The 15,852-nt window shown below is 36.3% G+C and overlaps 2 protein-coding genes across 8 annotated transcripts in view; one reads left to right on the top strand and one right to left on the bottom strand.

Moving 5' to 3' along the window:
* The window catches only part of NEUROD1 (neuronal differentiation 1), a 1,109,848-nt gene that overhangs the window by 221,624 nt on the left and 872,372 nt on the right, over nucleotides 1–15,852 (bottom strand). The gene's annotated exons all lie outside the window — the stretch shown is intronic.
* Nucleotides 1–15,852, top strand: part of ITPRID2 (ITPR interacting domain containing 2) — a 424,384-nt gene that overhangs the window by 380,651 nt on the left and 27,881 nt on the right. For 4 of the 5 annotated variants that reach the window (XM_050750527.1, XM_050750526.1, XM_050750525.1 and 1 more), the window contains exons 1-8: nucleotides 5,084–5,648; nucleotides 5,987–6,032; nucleotides 9,387–9,436; nucleotides 10,258–10,314; nucleotides 12,234–12,273; nucleotides 12,360–12,458; nucleotides 14,030–14,238; nucleotides 15,100–15,800. In XM_050750527.1, coding sequence (XP_050606484.1) covers nucleotides 5,438–5,648; nucleotides 5,987–6,032; nucleotides 9,387–9,436; nucleotides 10,258–10,314; nucleotides 12,234–12,273; nucleotides 12,360–12,458; nucleotides 14,030–14,238; nucleotides 15,100–15,800 — 1,413 coding nt within the window. In that variant the 5' untranslated portion in view covers nucleotides 5,084–5,437. Of the gene's footprint in view, nucleotides 1–5,083; nucleotides 5,649–5,986; nucleotides 6,033–9,386; nucleotides 9,437–10,257; nucleotides 10,315–12,233; nucleotides 12,274–12,359; nucleotides 12,459–14,029; nucleotides 14,239–15,099; nucleotides 15,801–15,852 lie in introns of those variants that run through there. The other variant, XM_050750524.1, reaches the window with a different exon arrangement.

The raw sequence follows: 15,852 nt of genomic DNA, 5'->3' as shown, positions 1-15,852 counted from the left end.
AAGATACAGCAGTGTTAGAGAGATGTATGGTTCATCTAGTCACGAACCTTCCTTTTCCTGCTCTTCATAAAACACAGAGAAATTTACATGAAAATATATAATTTCAAATATATGCATAGTGAGCTATAATTTTTTTAAAGTTCTAAATGGCTCCGAAGAGAAAGTAATCATATACATAAACAAAAGAGCCAGAATATAATCTTAAATATGGAAGAGAAATTAACTATATAATAAGACAGTGCCAACACTGGGAAACTCAATAATGACATCCTCCTGTTCGGTTATGTGTTGCAGAAAAATTCTTAAATATCATCTTGCATGGGTATAGACTGTGCATTTCATATGGACAGATATACTTTTTTAAAAGGTTTTATGATTCAAAACATCAGAGACCTTTAAAAGCAACATTTTAGGGCAGGGCTGAGAAGAAAAAGTAAAAGGATTGATCCTAACTTGAGAATTAGGCTTCACAGATAGAAAGCAAAAATGTTTGTAATTCATGTGTAACTATGTTCAGTAAAAAGGATTTCAAAACCTCCTTTGAGTTGTTTTATGAATTTATGAAACAGACCAAATAGTCTATTCTGTTACATAATCTTGCTTCACTTTATTGTTGATTAAGAATAGATGAGCCATTCTTACCTGTTGCTCAGAAACACCAGAGGATTGAGCCACTGAAAAGAAAACAAACTGGCCACAAAGTTTCACTGAGAAAAGAGTAAATTTAGCATCATGTGTCAAACTGAATAAATTGTGATCTGAGAATGAGTGATAAAACTGACAAGTCTTTAACATGCACAAAATCAGAAAGTATGTAAACTGATAATTTACCCAGATTGTATAATTTGCAAGGCAAAATTCTAGTGGTATTAACACCTGCTTCTCCTTCTTATCTGTACTTGGGAAAATAAGATAAATCAAAATAATGGACTATTCTACATATTAATGTCTCCTTATGAGGAAAAGCAACTAATATAAAAATCCTTGAATTTTTGCTAATGTGGAAGAACTCTAAGATCAAAAGGTTTACAGGCTTTAAACATGCAATTTTATTGCTTTAACATATATACAATAACTGGAAATACTAAAATCAGAAATATTTTAATAATTAATAATGGTTTCAATAATAGGAGTATATCAATAACCCAACTGAAGTCAGACTAACCAGCGTTCCTCATATGTGTTGCAGAAATTCAATTTCTCATAGTTCAATTACATGATTTGTAAATAAATCTCTGAAAATTTTTGAAGTGTTTACTCTTATTTGTTAATATTTTTTCTTTTATTCTCTTTTATGCTATTGCAAATTATCTCACTGGTATCCCTGGAAATGTTAATAGATGCATTGAGGGGCCAAAAAGATTTCCTATTGAAATGAATTTTAGAACTATTGGGTTTAAAAAATTAAACAGTTTTAAAAAACAAGTTTTGAAGACTTCTCAAGTCTTTAACATTCATTGTGACTGTGCTGGGGTGGAGGAAGAGGAGGGGATATAATATGCAGTGTTTTCCATTCTTATTTCATATAGAATTTTTTCCTCCAGGCAATACTATCAAAATATAAAATGCTACTCTGTTCATTTAACCTGATATTCTACTTACCTTATACCTCTCAGCCCCCTTTTGTCTTAATGAACGGTGAGAATTTGAAGAAATAACTGCAACTCTACCACTCTCTAATCAGATTCTAAATAATTAAGATTGTGATGCACAAAATACAATTTTTGAGTATATAAATATTATTAAAGAAACAATACTATAACTAGAACCAAAATGGCTTAGCCTACTCAATAGTAAATCTTGTTTTGTAATTTTAAATATCTAATTAAACCAAGAACAATGTTTCCCTTATGATTTACACTTTCCCATATAAAACTGCCTGATTTAACCAAAGTATATGTTTTCTATCCTTGCCTGAACTTATGCCAATTTTAAAATACAGCTGCATAAGCATGATGATAGATGCCATTTGCTAATATGAGAATTATTCCCCTATATGAAATTGATTGACTTTTGCTTTCTGCAATATAATCATTCTAATAGCTATACTGAGCCCCTACATTATTTCATGTGAGAGTCACATCAATTTGGGAAGGTAGTTATCATGATTACTATTTCACAGATGAGAAAAGTCATGGCCCAGGAATATTAGCTGTCTTGCCTTATACCATACAGCTAGGAAAAGAGGGAAACATTTCAAACTTCAGTCTAACACCAAAGACCAAGTTGCTTCCACTATGTAATGGTGGATGGAATTATCCACACTTAATATACATTTCTTTCTTTTTCCACCTTGCAAGCATCATTGATTCAGACAATACTCTTGTTTTGTTTTGACACATAGTTTCACTCTTTTTGCCCAGGCTGGAGTGCAATGGCACAATCTCAGCTCACCACAACCTCTGCCTCCCGGGTTCAAGCTATTCTCCTGCCTCAGCCTCCCGAATCGCTGGAATTACAGGCATTTGCCACCATGCATGGCTAATTTTGTATTTTTAGTAGAGACGGGGTTTCTCCCTGTTGGTCAGGCTGGTCTCAAACTCCTGACCTCAGGTGATCCGCCCCGCTTCAGCCTCCCAAAGTGCTGGGATTACAGGTGTGAGCCACCATGCCTGGCCCAGATAATACTCTTTATGTAGAGCTTTGCAATGTATACTTGCAGTTGGTGTACAATATAGTACTTGTTTGGGAAAAAATCCTCAAAGAAGCAAACATGTAGACTTTCTTCATGTGTAGTATTCATTATGGAATAAATGAAATACTCTGGGCATTTTAAAACATCTGTAAAAGTTGAGAATACAATGAAAAAACCTTACATTTCAAGGCAATAGCATACTACTTCAAGGGTTTTCTTCTCTATTACTTCTATACCCTCAACATATGTCACTAAAAAATGCCATGTAGAAGAAAACATACATTTGTGTTACTGGAAACTGAAAATGTATATACTCTATTTTGTTACCTGCTGATATTTTTTCCCCCTTATTACTTGACTCTGGTTGTTTGATTTTTTTAAAACTATGGCTCATTATTGCCTTTCACAAGAATTCTTTGTTGTTGTCATCTGAAAGCGTATTTAAACAACTGCAAACCTAAATAAAATATAAGCATTATAGAAATAACATGAAGCAAATTTTTAAATAATCAATTTAGGTGTCTCTTTGAAGAACACACAAAAAAAGAAACTACCTCAAGAAGACGCATTATCCCTTGTGGGATCAGCATTTAAAAGTGTAGGAGGTACAAGAATACTGAAGAATGTTCTATCATCTCTCACAATTTACAATCTGGCTAGTAAGCCAAACATACCTTCCAGGGCCAGTCATATTATTTACTGTACAATTCAGTCCCCAAATAAATGACGTAGACATGTTGTTGTATATCAGATCCCTGTGGGAGTGGTGTGATCAGGAGTGGTGGAATAGTGGAGTCAAAAAGTTCTGGTTTAGCTAGATTTTGAAAGTCATGAAGATAGTGGATAGAAAGAACAGGAATGAATTAAGAAGCAAAGACAGAGTAGGCAACAGCACTTCGATATGATAGAATTGAAGCTGGGAGCAGCAGAGGAACAGGGTGGCATACATAAGAACCCTGGATAAAACTTTGAAGGCAGCATATTTTGTGGCACTTGACCAGCCCTTTCCATGCCTTTTCTTAGGTACCTTCTTTATTCATTCTCTTTTTCATCTTCCACACGGGCAGTGAGACTCTGGCCTGTTTTGGAGAGCCATTAAACTGTTAGCTGCATCCTACTACAGGACCCTTGAAGGCTGAGAAAGTCTTATAAGTTCAAAGAAAAGATTTTCTAGTAGTGAAATTTCAAGCCATAGAGATACTAATATCACGGTTCTAACTCCCCTGACATTTGGCAGTACATATATGAGGGGAATATTATGATGGTTTTGGAAAGATAGCCTGGATTTTGGATTTGATCTTGGGGATATTAGTAAACCATCAGAAGATGTCCTAGAATTGTAAATCTAGAGCAATGCGCTAGAATGGAGATAGGAAAGAATGAAGGCAGGAAAATCAGTGTGCTGTTTTAGTAGTCCATGACTTACGTGTAAATGCCTGGACAAAAACTAGGCACTATTTCATCTCCAGAGCATTCTTCATTCCAAATTCTTCAAAAGTTATGGTTTCCTGTAGCTATCAATGACAATGCACTTAATTACCTTGGAATTCGAATGCTTCCATTAGGACTTTTACTATGCTCTTGACTTTAATTTCAAATGAAAAGTAATTCCTTCCTTAAAATATTATCTCTATGCAAAATACTCTTTTCAATCAGGTTAAGATTTTAAAAAGTGTTCTTACTTGTTCTTCAGAGTAGAGTACAATAAAATATTGGAAGCCTTACTTATATGTATAGTTTAGATGTAACATTTAGGGGAACAATGTTGCTTGATAGGTCTGTCACATTGTGTCTGGTTTTGGATAGAATTTGAGTCTTTTTGCTAATGAGGATTTAAACATAACAAAAGGGAATGCTGAAGCTGGCTTTAGAAACAGTTTTGAACCCTGACATCATTTGTTTCTTGTAGCATGCTGTCTCACCAAAATCCAAGCAACTATCTCCACATTGTCCCAATTATTGTTTGCTCTATTCTCCCTTCCCTAAGTCCAACTTCAATATGAAATTTCCAGATTAAATATCCTTTCACAATTCATTTTCATTCATAACATAACCACGATAAATAACTTTAAGTATGAAAGTAGCACTCCAGGAAGCTTGGTCTTTTGCAGTTTTAACATTTTTGGCTACACTAATCAAGCACCTCTCTTTCCGTCCTTACCCCAATTCCTTGGACACTAAATAGTCTACATTCAGGCGACTCTTTGAAGTGTACGTTTCAGGGTGCCTAAGCAGACACTCGTTTTCTCGCGGGGGCGATTTGTGAGACTTGGCCTCCCCACTTTCTTTCTATTTTTGGGCGAGGGAGGAGGAGGAGAAGAGAAGGAAAGATTATTAACAAGCAAACTAATCTCGCCCATTCCGCGGGCAGCAGAGGAGGGCTGGCCTGCTCCGCACCACGCCCCGCGCGCCCCCGGCCGGAAGGGGGCGTGGGCCGCCGCCGAGGGAAGGCGCGCAGACGCGCAGCGGCCGGCCTGCCCCGGGCGCGTCAGGCTGGGGGTGGGGAGCAGGGGCCGGGCGGGCGCTCGGCTCCCAGCCGCGCTCCCTCGGGCCACTAGCGCTCCCGCGCCGCGCCCGGCCGGCTTCATGTGAAGCGCCGGCCCTCCGCCCCTTCCCTCCCCTTCCTTCCCTCCCTCCCTCCCTCCCTCCCTGTCCCCTCCTCCTCCTCCTCCTCCTGCGGCGCCCGCTTCAGCTCCCCGGGGCCCCCTGCCCGGCCGGGCGCTGACAGCGAGGGCGGGGGTCCCCGCCGCCGCCGTGTCTCGCACAGGGTCCGGCTGGGGTAACGCAGCCCCCAGTGCGGCCATGGACCGACCCTTGGCGTCGTCGGCGGAGGCGGAGGAGGAACTGGAGTGGCAAGTGGCGAGTCGCAGGAGGAAGGCCTGGGCCAAGTGCCGCAGCTCCTGGCAAGCTTCAGAGACGGAGGATCTGTCCACAGAAGCGACGACGCAGGACGAGGAGGAGGACGAGGAGGAGGACCTTCCCGGCGCGCAGCTGCCGGCAGCGGGGGGAAGAGGTCGGTGCGCCCGGCTGGGCTGCGGGGGGAGGCTGGCGGGCTGGGGAGAGTCTCGTGCGCCCTGGGCGCCTGCCACGAGTTCTGGTAGAGTCTTGGGAACCGTAGGCCAAGGGGAGAGGGGACACTTCCGACCTTAAAACGCGCGCGCTGGACGAGGCGCCCCCAGCGTCAACACAGACTACTGGGTGCCATCCGATTTCCCTGCCAGGGGACACTGAGACGTGTCGCTTAGGCTGCATTTGCCGTGGTGGATTTTCCTGCTTGGGAGGGTCCTGGGTGACCCTGCTGTCGGAGTGCTTCTGTGTGGTAACGCGCTGTCCCCTTGCTCTACCCCCCAGGAAACGTGCCCAACGAGAAGATCGCGATATGGCTCAAGGACTGCCGGTGAGTGCTCCCTGGGCCGCCCGCGTCCTGGAGGAGATCCATGCGGACGGGACGCTGGAGCAGAGCCACTCGGGCCGCGTCCCTGTGGGTCCCGCGACCGTTGTAAGCTACAAACCGGAAAGTGAGCCGGCAGATAGCTTCCTCCTCTAAGCGATTAGAAATGGAAGTGCTGTGACCGCTGATTATTTGGTGACCGTGTTGACTTTACAGTTAGGACTTCAGCTGCTCGCGCATGGTGTTAGCATCAGAGATCAGAAATCCAAAGCAGATTATCGTGCCGTATTATGTTTGTTCTGTTTTTATTTGAAAGAATTCTCACATTTCATAGGATATTTTATTTTGCTTTAGTTTTGGCATCTGTACAACTGGCACGGAATCATTTTCCTCTCCAATGTGTTTTAAGACGAGTTTAATTTACCTAACTACACTAAATGAGCTTTAATTTTATTTCTGTTTGGGGAGCTATTAAAACTAGCTAACTTTGTACTTATAGTTTACTTCTTGAACATGGAATTGTCAGATGACGCTGGAATTCTCAGGGAATAGAACTTTTAAAAGCATTCAGACTGCATAAATCTGTTTAATTACATGCTTTGGCAAGTGTTACAAAAATGTTTGATAAAATACAGAGGAGATGAATCATACTGCAAGTAAATCTGACTACAGCGAAATGTGCTTGTTTCCTATTTTTTCCACTTTAATTGCTAGTTGTAAAATCAAGAATGTAGCATTTAAACTTTTGTTGGTGTTTGCTTTTGAGCATATTTTTGCCTTCTCAATTTAGGCTTTCTTAATATTTCGTTCAAATATTAGAGTTGGGGTAGTTTGTTTTGTTTTGTTGTGGCAAGTGATTCATATGCCAGTTTGCCTCCTCTAAAGACAGAATATTGGCTACCATGATATTAATGCCCTGTTTTGATGAATCGACTGGAACCTTATTGAGCACTCTTTATGGCAGAACTCGTATCCTTTATTGGAAGTGTCGTAGACCCTTCTGAAATATGATGAAATATATGGAATAACTTCTCTTTAAAGATGCACAGAGGCAACTACACTGCTTGAAGTCCTTGGACCCCAGATTTACAATCTAGCTGTAAATCAATCTCCCGGTTTTCAGATAAGCCTTAGATATTAGATACTTCACTCAAAGTATGGATCAAGAAATTGTATTACTGTGCTACTAGTTCATTTAATTGTTAAATTCCAAAACAGTCTATAATTTAAAAGCTTGAAATTTTGAATATACATGTTCAGGCTTTTTGGGTGAGATCTGATGAAACTAGTATCTTTCGTTTCCTCTTAGAAATGTATCTGAGCAGTTGTTTTGTTACTTTTACTTAGGTCTTTTAAAGCCTCCAATCTGACTATTTACCTACAGTCCTCAGTACAGTAGTGGCTTACTTTAGGTTTCTTAAAATAGGCTTAGCATTACAAATACGTTTATAATGTTTTATTGTTTAAGTTCAAGTGCATATTAAAAAGAATTTAAAAAATTAAGAACAAGAGAAGAATCACACTATGTTTTAATGACCTATAGGATTTAAGATTGTATAAGAGATCATATCAATTAGACAGTAAATAAGTGCATCTTTTTTGAGACAAGTGCAGTAGGCAAATGTTGACATTCACCAGGACACAGTCAATCCCTGACAATTTCAGAAGTTTTGTTGCCAATACTGATTTATGTGGGAAGATTCTGTAGTTTGCTGCTCCTTCCCTCATGGATTTCCTTCTTGTTCCTACAGTTGGCACCTATTCTACGCAAGAATGGCATTCATTTGTATCCAGGAAAGCTAGAACAAGTAGTCTTTTAATCTTGGCTATATTATCACAGGTTCGACTTAGGATATGTTGCATCTGTATTTTTGTTTTAAATAACAACTCAAGTTCTTTCCCAGAGTTGGACATTCTGTATGTTGTTTATTATGTACAAATGACCTTAAGACAGCATTTTACCCACTTGATAAGTTCTCAAATAGTCTTTGTTTTTTAGTGCCGTCCATATCCTGAATAATTATACCGTGTTTTCTTTCCTTAAAGGGAGTCTTTATTTTGATAACCATTTGTGGGGGGACTAAGTAAAAACTGCTTGAATTAACATTGAAGAAGTGATAGAGATTTTGATAGAATTTGGAAGGGAGCAACTATAAAAGGAAGATATTTGTTTTCGAAGGAGGATTCCTGTTATTCTGCTTATCTACCATTTTCTGTTAGTGCGTAGACCAGTAGAGACATCTGTGGACAGAGTAATGCAGTATTTACATCCAAGAAAGTAGCCATCAGGGAAGGATGGCTTTTTAAAGACATACATTAGAATTTTATTAAAATATATGCAAAAAATGGATTAAAGCTTTTATGAGTATATTTATAGTAATTGCTTGTGATTCTTTTACATTTCAAAAGTACTAGTTTTTTAAAGAGCTGCCATTGTTAGTATACTTGTAGAAAGTTTTAACCTTTAATTGGCATTTCCTTGAAACTGGTATTTTCATAATTGATCCCACGTCTCATGTGAGTTTTTAACAGGTATAAATTGTTACTGAAGAAAGGTTTGTATCACAAAACAGACTCTCCAATATAAAACAATGTGTTTCTTACTATAACTTGGTTTGAGAGAATTAAAAGTGTTTGTTTCTGTATTTGAAAAACAGATATTTCTCTCATCTGTATTTGAACTACAAGAATGAAAAAATTTGAGCAATGGCTAATCTTAATGTTGATTCTCAAGTCAACTTTTTAGTAATTTTCCAAGTTAAATGAAAAATATATGTATTTTTTAGCTAAAAACAGAAAGCAAATCTCAAGCTTCTACATTTAAATAAAGAAAAAGTTGGGGCAAGGGGGAGGCACTATGTGATGCTTTGAAATGCTAGTGATAGATTAACAGATGAGGTTTAAGGAAACTGTTGGGCCTCATTTCCAACTACTCTTCACTTTTTAATTTTATTAAGGTTAAGTTACCTATGACTGAAGATTTGTTTTCTTCTAATTTTCTTTTTTGATGGAAGGATTGAGAGGAACAGACATTTTCTTAATGCTTATTGTCAGTCATTCTCTCTTTTTTGCAAAGAAAAATGCCAATTCATATGATTTGTCATTGCCATTTTTGCCCCTAATTGTTGGCACATCAGATGTGATTAAATCATTCCTGCTGAACTGACTTGATGATAGGTATTTACTTAGTTACTGAATATTACTTATGTAATTTACTTGCATTCCTTGTGTGTTTTTGGAGGAGAGTTTAACTGTGATTAGAAGCTTATTGAGCTATAACTCTTTAAGTAAGGCCATGTAATGACAACTTTCCAAACAGCCTTTCACAAGACTAAGGCTAATATGTTTATATGGTTTCAGTACACCTTTGGGAGCCTCACTGGATGAACAAAGCAGTAGTACACTCAAGGGTAAGAGAAGGTTGCCTTTCTAAATCTGTTCTTTATGACAGCTCTACTTCTTTGCCCTCTGGGTAAAAGTGTATATGTGACTGATAAAAGTGATATTCATGTTTATAATGCTGTTCTGAGCTAGAAGCAAAATGGAAAAACTTTGTTGTAAACTGTAAAACAGTAGGGAGTTTAAGCAAATTGCCTAGCCTTTTCACAGCGTGAAACTTACATCTTTATTGTCCAGTTAGATATTATAAAGACTAATTAAATATAAATATATGCAAATATAAGGAAAATACTTGAGTGAACAAAAGTTGAGTCAACTTTAGTGCAGCATTTCTTTGCTTACATTAACTGAAATTGCCACACCTAAAATTTTACCACCTGTTCAAGACAGAATTCTAAAGTTCAAAGTACAACAAGCATGTGCAGGTAGTGGCAAGGCATATAAAAATATATTTACAGTGTCAGGAAAATCCAGCTCCTGACTTAATATGAGATGGATAAGAAGAATATTTGCTCCAGAATCTGGTTTTCCATGAAACTATTGGTATGTAATCTAATTGAACATCTTCAAAAATATAAGTTTAAAACAGCCTGTAGGTTGGCTTCTGATAACTTTATGTTGCTGGAAAAGTGGTTTCTTTACGTTAAAGTAAAAGCGTATACCTGCTTCTTGAAGTTACATAATCAGAATAATGTCTGAGTACGTTCAAGTCTGAAACATTTTACTGTATAAGATATTTTGCTGGGTGAATTTATTTTAACTAAAATAATGATTTTATATGAGGGTAGGGAGGAACAAAACACCAGGATGAGTTTTCAGATGTTTCTTTCAGGTGTGCTTGTGAGAAATGGAGGAAGTTTTGAAGATGATTTGTCATTGGGAGCTGAAGGTATGTTTGTTTGGAAGAACTGTATTTTTGTTTAGTTTTCAAATTTAAAAAAAATGAGAAAGCTCAGGTTTATGATCCTCAACCTAAATTTAAGGGTCTTGAAAATGGCTCAGGTACATTTCACATTACCTTTCTATGTTAATAATCTAGTCATAGTCTGTAGGATATATGTAGGGATGACTGAAGAACCATTTGAAGTGTCCATCTGTCTTTCTTGTACTAAATGCTTAAAGGAACAGTTTGTAACAAACCGTGGTAATATAACTGAGGGAAGAAATGTCCTGAAAAAGGAAGGACGCTTAAATATTTATACATGGGAAAATGAAATTGAAGCTTATTTTTAGCGCAAAATAGACTTATGTCATACTTACAGCTGCAGCTTGTCTTTCTCTTTGTACTTAAGTGTCTCCTGTCTTTTCCCCGTTTTCCTGATTTTTAGAGGATTAAAGGGGAAAGACAAAATAGCAGAGCTAATAGAATTTTATTAGAAATCATGCTGGTGTTTATTCCAGAAAGCATTAGATTTTTAAAAATGTGTTGTGCTATTTAAAAATTTTTACAGGTTATGTAATGTTTTCCAGTAGATTTATAATAAAGGTTTCTCACACAAAAAATTAAGAATTTTAAATTATTTTACTGGTATTTTAAAAGCTATTTTATAGCTCATTGATCATATTGAATAGATTATTCATAGCTGTATAGCTCAGTTATTAATATGTACTTTTTTAAAAAAACAAGAATTTAAAAAAATCTTTAAAGCTTACAATTGATGAATAGTGAATTTATACACTTAATTTAATATCCTTGATTTTTTGCTGTTTTAAATGCATCTGTAAGGTAAATTACTATTTAGAACCTTCTAACATTTAAAACTCTGGAATATGTGAATGTATTCGTTCTTATTATTTCTGTTCATATGTTTTCAGGCTCTATAAAAAGCTTAAACTTACTGCTTCCCAGTCAGTACAATTGAACATGTTGTCAATCCCTTATTAAAATGCACTTTGCACTTTTGATATTTGCCTTGGTAGTTTGATAATATTGAATGATTTTATTGGAAACCAGAACCTAAAAAGGAATCTCATGAAAGAGTAAAGCTATTACGTTGTTTTACTGAAAATTATTTCAAGGCTATTTCCAGTCATTAAGTAAATAATTACTGAGTGCTGTGAGTTAGGCACCTTTCTGGTGGATGTACAAAGAAACACAAAATTGTCATGACTTTGCAGATCAGAAATGAAAAGCAGTTCATGTGTGCTGAAATAGATATGTTTATAATTAATTTTATTCTTTATATTTGTCTATAAAAGTTAAATGAACAAAAGTTAACTCTAAACATTAACAACACGTATCTGTTTAGAACTTTAAGCTAAAGTTGTATTATAAAGTTGAAAGGCAATTTTTAAAAGAAAATTTATGTTGAAATAAGTAGAAGTTTTCAAGTTATATGTGTGAAAAGTCAGTTATAACCTTAAAAAAATCTACATTAGAAATTGACGTATACTATTGCCACACTTCATGTTAAATCATACTTTCCTCTTAAGATATTATTCATTAATAGCTTTTAAATTTAATAATTAGTACCACATATATGGTACATATCTTCCTCATTACTTATTTCTAACTTGCTAAAGAAATTTAATTGGTTCCCTATACTTTTTTTTATTTTAAGCACTCAAATGAGAGTAGTTAGTTTTATGTTACCAGAACACAAAAACACCCTTTAAAAGCTCCTGGCCCTGTTCTTATCTATCTGTATATTACTTTTAATGATGCAGATTTAATGGACCAAGATAAGTGTTTAATATATTAGGCATTTAATTCTAATATTGTAGGTAATTTGATTTCTTGATAATTGTATCATAGTAGTTATAGTCCTACTAACAATTGTGCTCTACATTTATTGTTTTTACCTATAGCCAACCACCTCCATGAAAGTGATGCTCAAATTGAAAACTGGTATGTAGCTGTTTTGCTCTATTTCTTTTAAAAAATGAAGACCATTAATGAAAATAAAGTTTTATAGAATCTGATTTTGTTTATAGCAATAATATCTTGGCCAAAGAGAGAAGATTACAGTTTCATCAGAAAGGGAGAAGTATGAATTCCACTGGATCTGGGAAAAGTAGTGGGACAGTCTCAAGGTAACATATTCTGAAATTGTGTTGGAATTACATTGTGTTATAGATGACCTACTCTTATCATTTTTTCAATCTTGAATTTTACCTTGATAGTATGAAATCAGAAAGAACACAAAAAGAGTGTTTCCTGAACCAGCACAACTGATAGGAGCTTTTGTTTTGTTTTGCTTTATTTTGAGATTAAATAAAAAGCAACAAGTAGGTTTATAATGCTGCCGGAATCCATAAATGAGTATTTGGAGCCCCCTCAACAACCTGAAAGAGGAACTCCATAATGGAGTAACTTGTAATTGTGGAGAACCAAAATTCATTCTGTTAAGGACTTGAGTTAACTCTGACACAAAAATCAGAATAAATTTTTCTAAGTTACAGCTTGATATGTAAGCATAATTTTTTTTCAACATATTAAACCAAAGATCTTTCAAATATATAGTATAGTCAGGCACAGTGGCTCACACCTGTAATCCCAGTGCTTTGGAATGTCAAGGTGGGTGGATTGCTTGAGCTCAGGAATTCAAGACCAGCCTGAGCAATATGGTGAAACGGCACAACCCTGTTTTTACAAAAAATGCAAAAATTAGCTGGGTATGGTGGGGGCCACCTGTAGTCACAGCCACTTGGAATGCTGAAATGGGACCCAGGAGGTTGAGGCTGCATGAGCTATAATTGTGCCACTCCATTTCAACTTGGGTGACAGAGTGAGATGCTGTCTCAAAAAAAAACCAAAAAACAGCAACAACCCCCCCCACAGAGTATATTAAAATACATCAGTATATGTGCCTATGGAATCCAGTTTAAACTATTATCCAAATTATAATATTAGAATCTGAGCATTTTCTCTGAAACAAATTGAAATGTCTCTCTGTTGAAGCTCCATCTCTAACTTTCCTGTTTTCTTCAGTGACTCTTAGAAAGCTTAGATTATCACTGGTATGAGAGAGAAGGGATACTAAATATTTAATTCCCAATAGAATTAGAGTAGTTACCTTTGTGTAATCCACACTCTGTGAACCTTACTCCTCCTCCTTCCTAAGTGGAAGTGGTTGGAGAGAAGTTGAAAGTAAGCTCCTCCCTCAATTCTCTGAAATCAGCTTGTTATCTTTATTGTCTCTCCGAGGACAGTTGCCACTCCTAGGACAAGGATAGCAGAAAAGCTCAAGTTTCACAAAATGTCCCTCAGTTCCCTCAGTTCCTTTTCATTTCTTCTTTAATCTGTTTATTCCTTATTCTTGGTCATCTGTCCTCTACTTGTTTTAGCTGCTTTACAGGGAATCTCTTAAAATGACAAAAAAAATAAGGTGAGGAATCACGTAGGGAATCTCTGAATGTGTTCTTTGGGGTTAGCTCTTTTCTGCAACTCTAGCAACTTGAGACAATGAACCCTTTATAAGGGCTATTTATTCCTTAGTACACAGGTGTAAACATGGTAAAATAAATAATGGTTTACAGAGCAGAAGCTGAGAAAAAAGATTTTATCACAGGAAATCAATAATATGTATTCATTTATAATGTGATATGGACTATCAGTTTATTTTATATTTTCATGTTTCCTTTTTTACCCCCTTTTTTTGTAGTGTTTCAGAATTGTTGGAACTTTATGAGGAAGATCCTGAAGAAATTCTTTATAATCTTGGATTTGGACGTGATGAACCAGATATTGCTTCTAAAATTCCTTCCAGATTTTTTAATTCATCATCCTTTGCCAAAGGGATAGATATTAAAGTATTTTTGAGTGCTCAGATGCAACGGATGGAAGTAGAAAACCCAAATTATGCTTTAACAAGTAAGGTTTTTAAGTGTTAGGCATATTATTTTCTTAAATTATAGCATCTACAGCAAGATGGTCTTATTTTAAAGCCTTAATAATTTTCAGGAATAGCACTGGAAAGTAAAGAGATTGATCAACACAAAAGCCATTTTTACATGTTAAAATTAAGCTATTTTATTACTCTTTATAGTGGTTAATTTGCCTATTTTTTCCCTCCTCCCCAATTCTTGACTCAAGTGTTACCATAACTTACTTGCAGAACCTTATTCTTATCTACAGATCGCTTTTGTTCAAGAAGAAAAGAAGTAGGGAAGGAGTCTTGTTAATCTTAAATGAAGTCAGTTAATTTCAGGAACTAGTCTGGCTGATTTGATCAGTTTCACTCATATCTTTGCTTATTTTCTTTCTGTTAGCCAAAGATTCCAAAAATAGGATTCCCTGCATTGTTCATGGATCAGTTTTAAGAGATTAATAAATCCCTCCCCCCGCAAATTAGGTATAAAATATATATTTACATGCATTTTCTTAGAAGAATTTTGAAAGTCTTAATAGAGTTCAAGACTTAAGAATAGAATCACAGCTGTAGATCCAATAGCTAGTTCTTTCTGTTTTATTCAGTGTTGCCATTATGCTTTGTGTTTATTTCTGATTTTTTAAAAATACAAATTCTAGTGCTTAGAGTAAAAATCTTGCTCCTTCTTCCCACCCAGTGAATGTAGAGAAGGTTTAAGTGTTAGATAAGTAAAAAAAGAGAGTTTTATAATCTTTGTGATCTAAGGGTAGTTTTTGGAATTCTAAACAATAATATACATTTAATATATGTGTATGTGTATATATTAAATATAAACATATAATTAATATTTTTTCTTTTGGTAGGCCGTTTTCGTCAAATTGAAGTGCTTACTACTGTGGCGAATGCATTTTCTTCTTTATATTCCCAAGTCTCTGGGACTCCCCTGCAGAGAATTGGAAGTATGTCCTCAGTGACCTCTAACAAGGAGACAGACTCACCTCCACCTTTAACTCGAAGTAACACTGCAAATCGTTTAATGAAAACACTCTCAAAACTGAATTTATGCGTCGATAAAACAGAGAAAGGAGAATGTAGTAGTCCTTCTCCATCAGTTGAAAAAGGAAAGATTCTAAATGTTTCAGTGATGGAAGAAAGTGGCAATAAAAACGATCAAAAGTCTCAAAAAATTATAAAGAAGAAAGAGTCATCTTCTATGTTGGCTACAGTTAAAGAAGAAGTGTCTGGTAGTTCAGTAACTGTTACAGAGAACACTGGTAGTGATAGAATTTCTGATGAAGCAAATAGTAATTTTAACCAAGAAACCAAAAATGAACAAAGTAAAGAAACTCAAAGTCATGAGCGTCAACTGGGTGAGGAATCTAGTATTATAGAATCCAAATTAGATAGTGATTTCAACATATCCAGCCACAGTGAGCTAGAAAATAGCAGTGAGCTGAAAAGTGTCCATATATCCACACCTGAAAAAGAGCCATGTGCACCACTGACAATACCATCCATAAGAAATATAATGACACAGCAGAAAGACTCCTTCGAAATGGAAGAGGTAAGTAAAAAATTACTGAGACTGGTTTCAAGTTGCAAACTAGGGAAAAAAG

Source organism: Macaca thibetana, chromosome 12, assembly GCF_024542745.1.
Source record: "Macaca thibetana thibetana isolate TM-01 chromosome 12, ASM2454274v1, whole genome shotgun sequence".
Lineage (NCBI taxonomy): Eukaryota > Metazoa > Chordata > Mammalia > Primates > Cercopithecidae > Macaca > Macaca thibetana.
The sequence above is the reverse complement of the archived record's forward strand: the minus strand, read 5'-3'. Positions and strand labels throughout refer to the sequence as shown.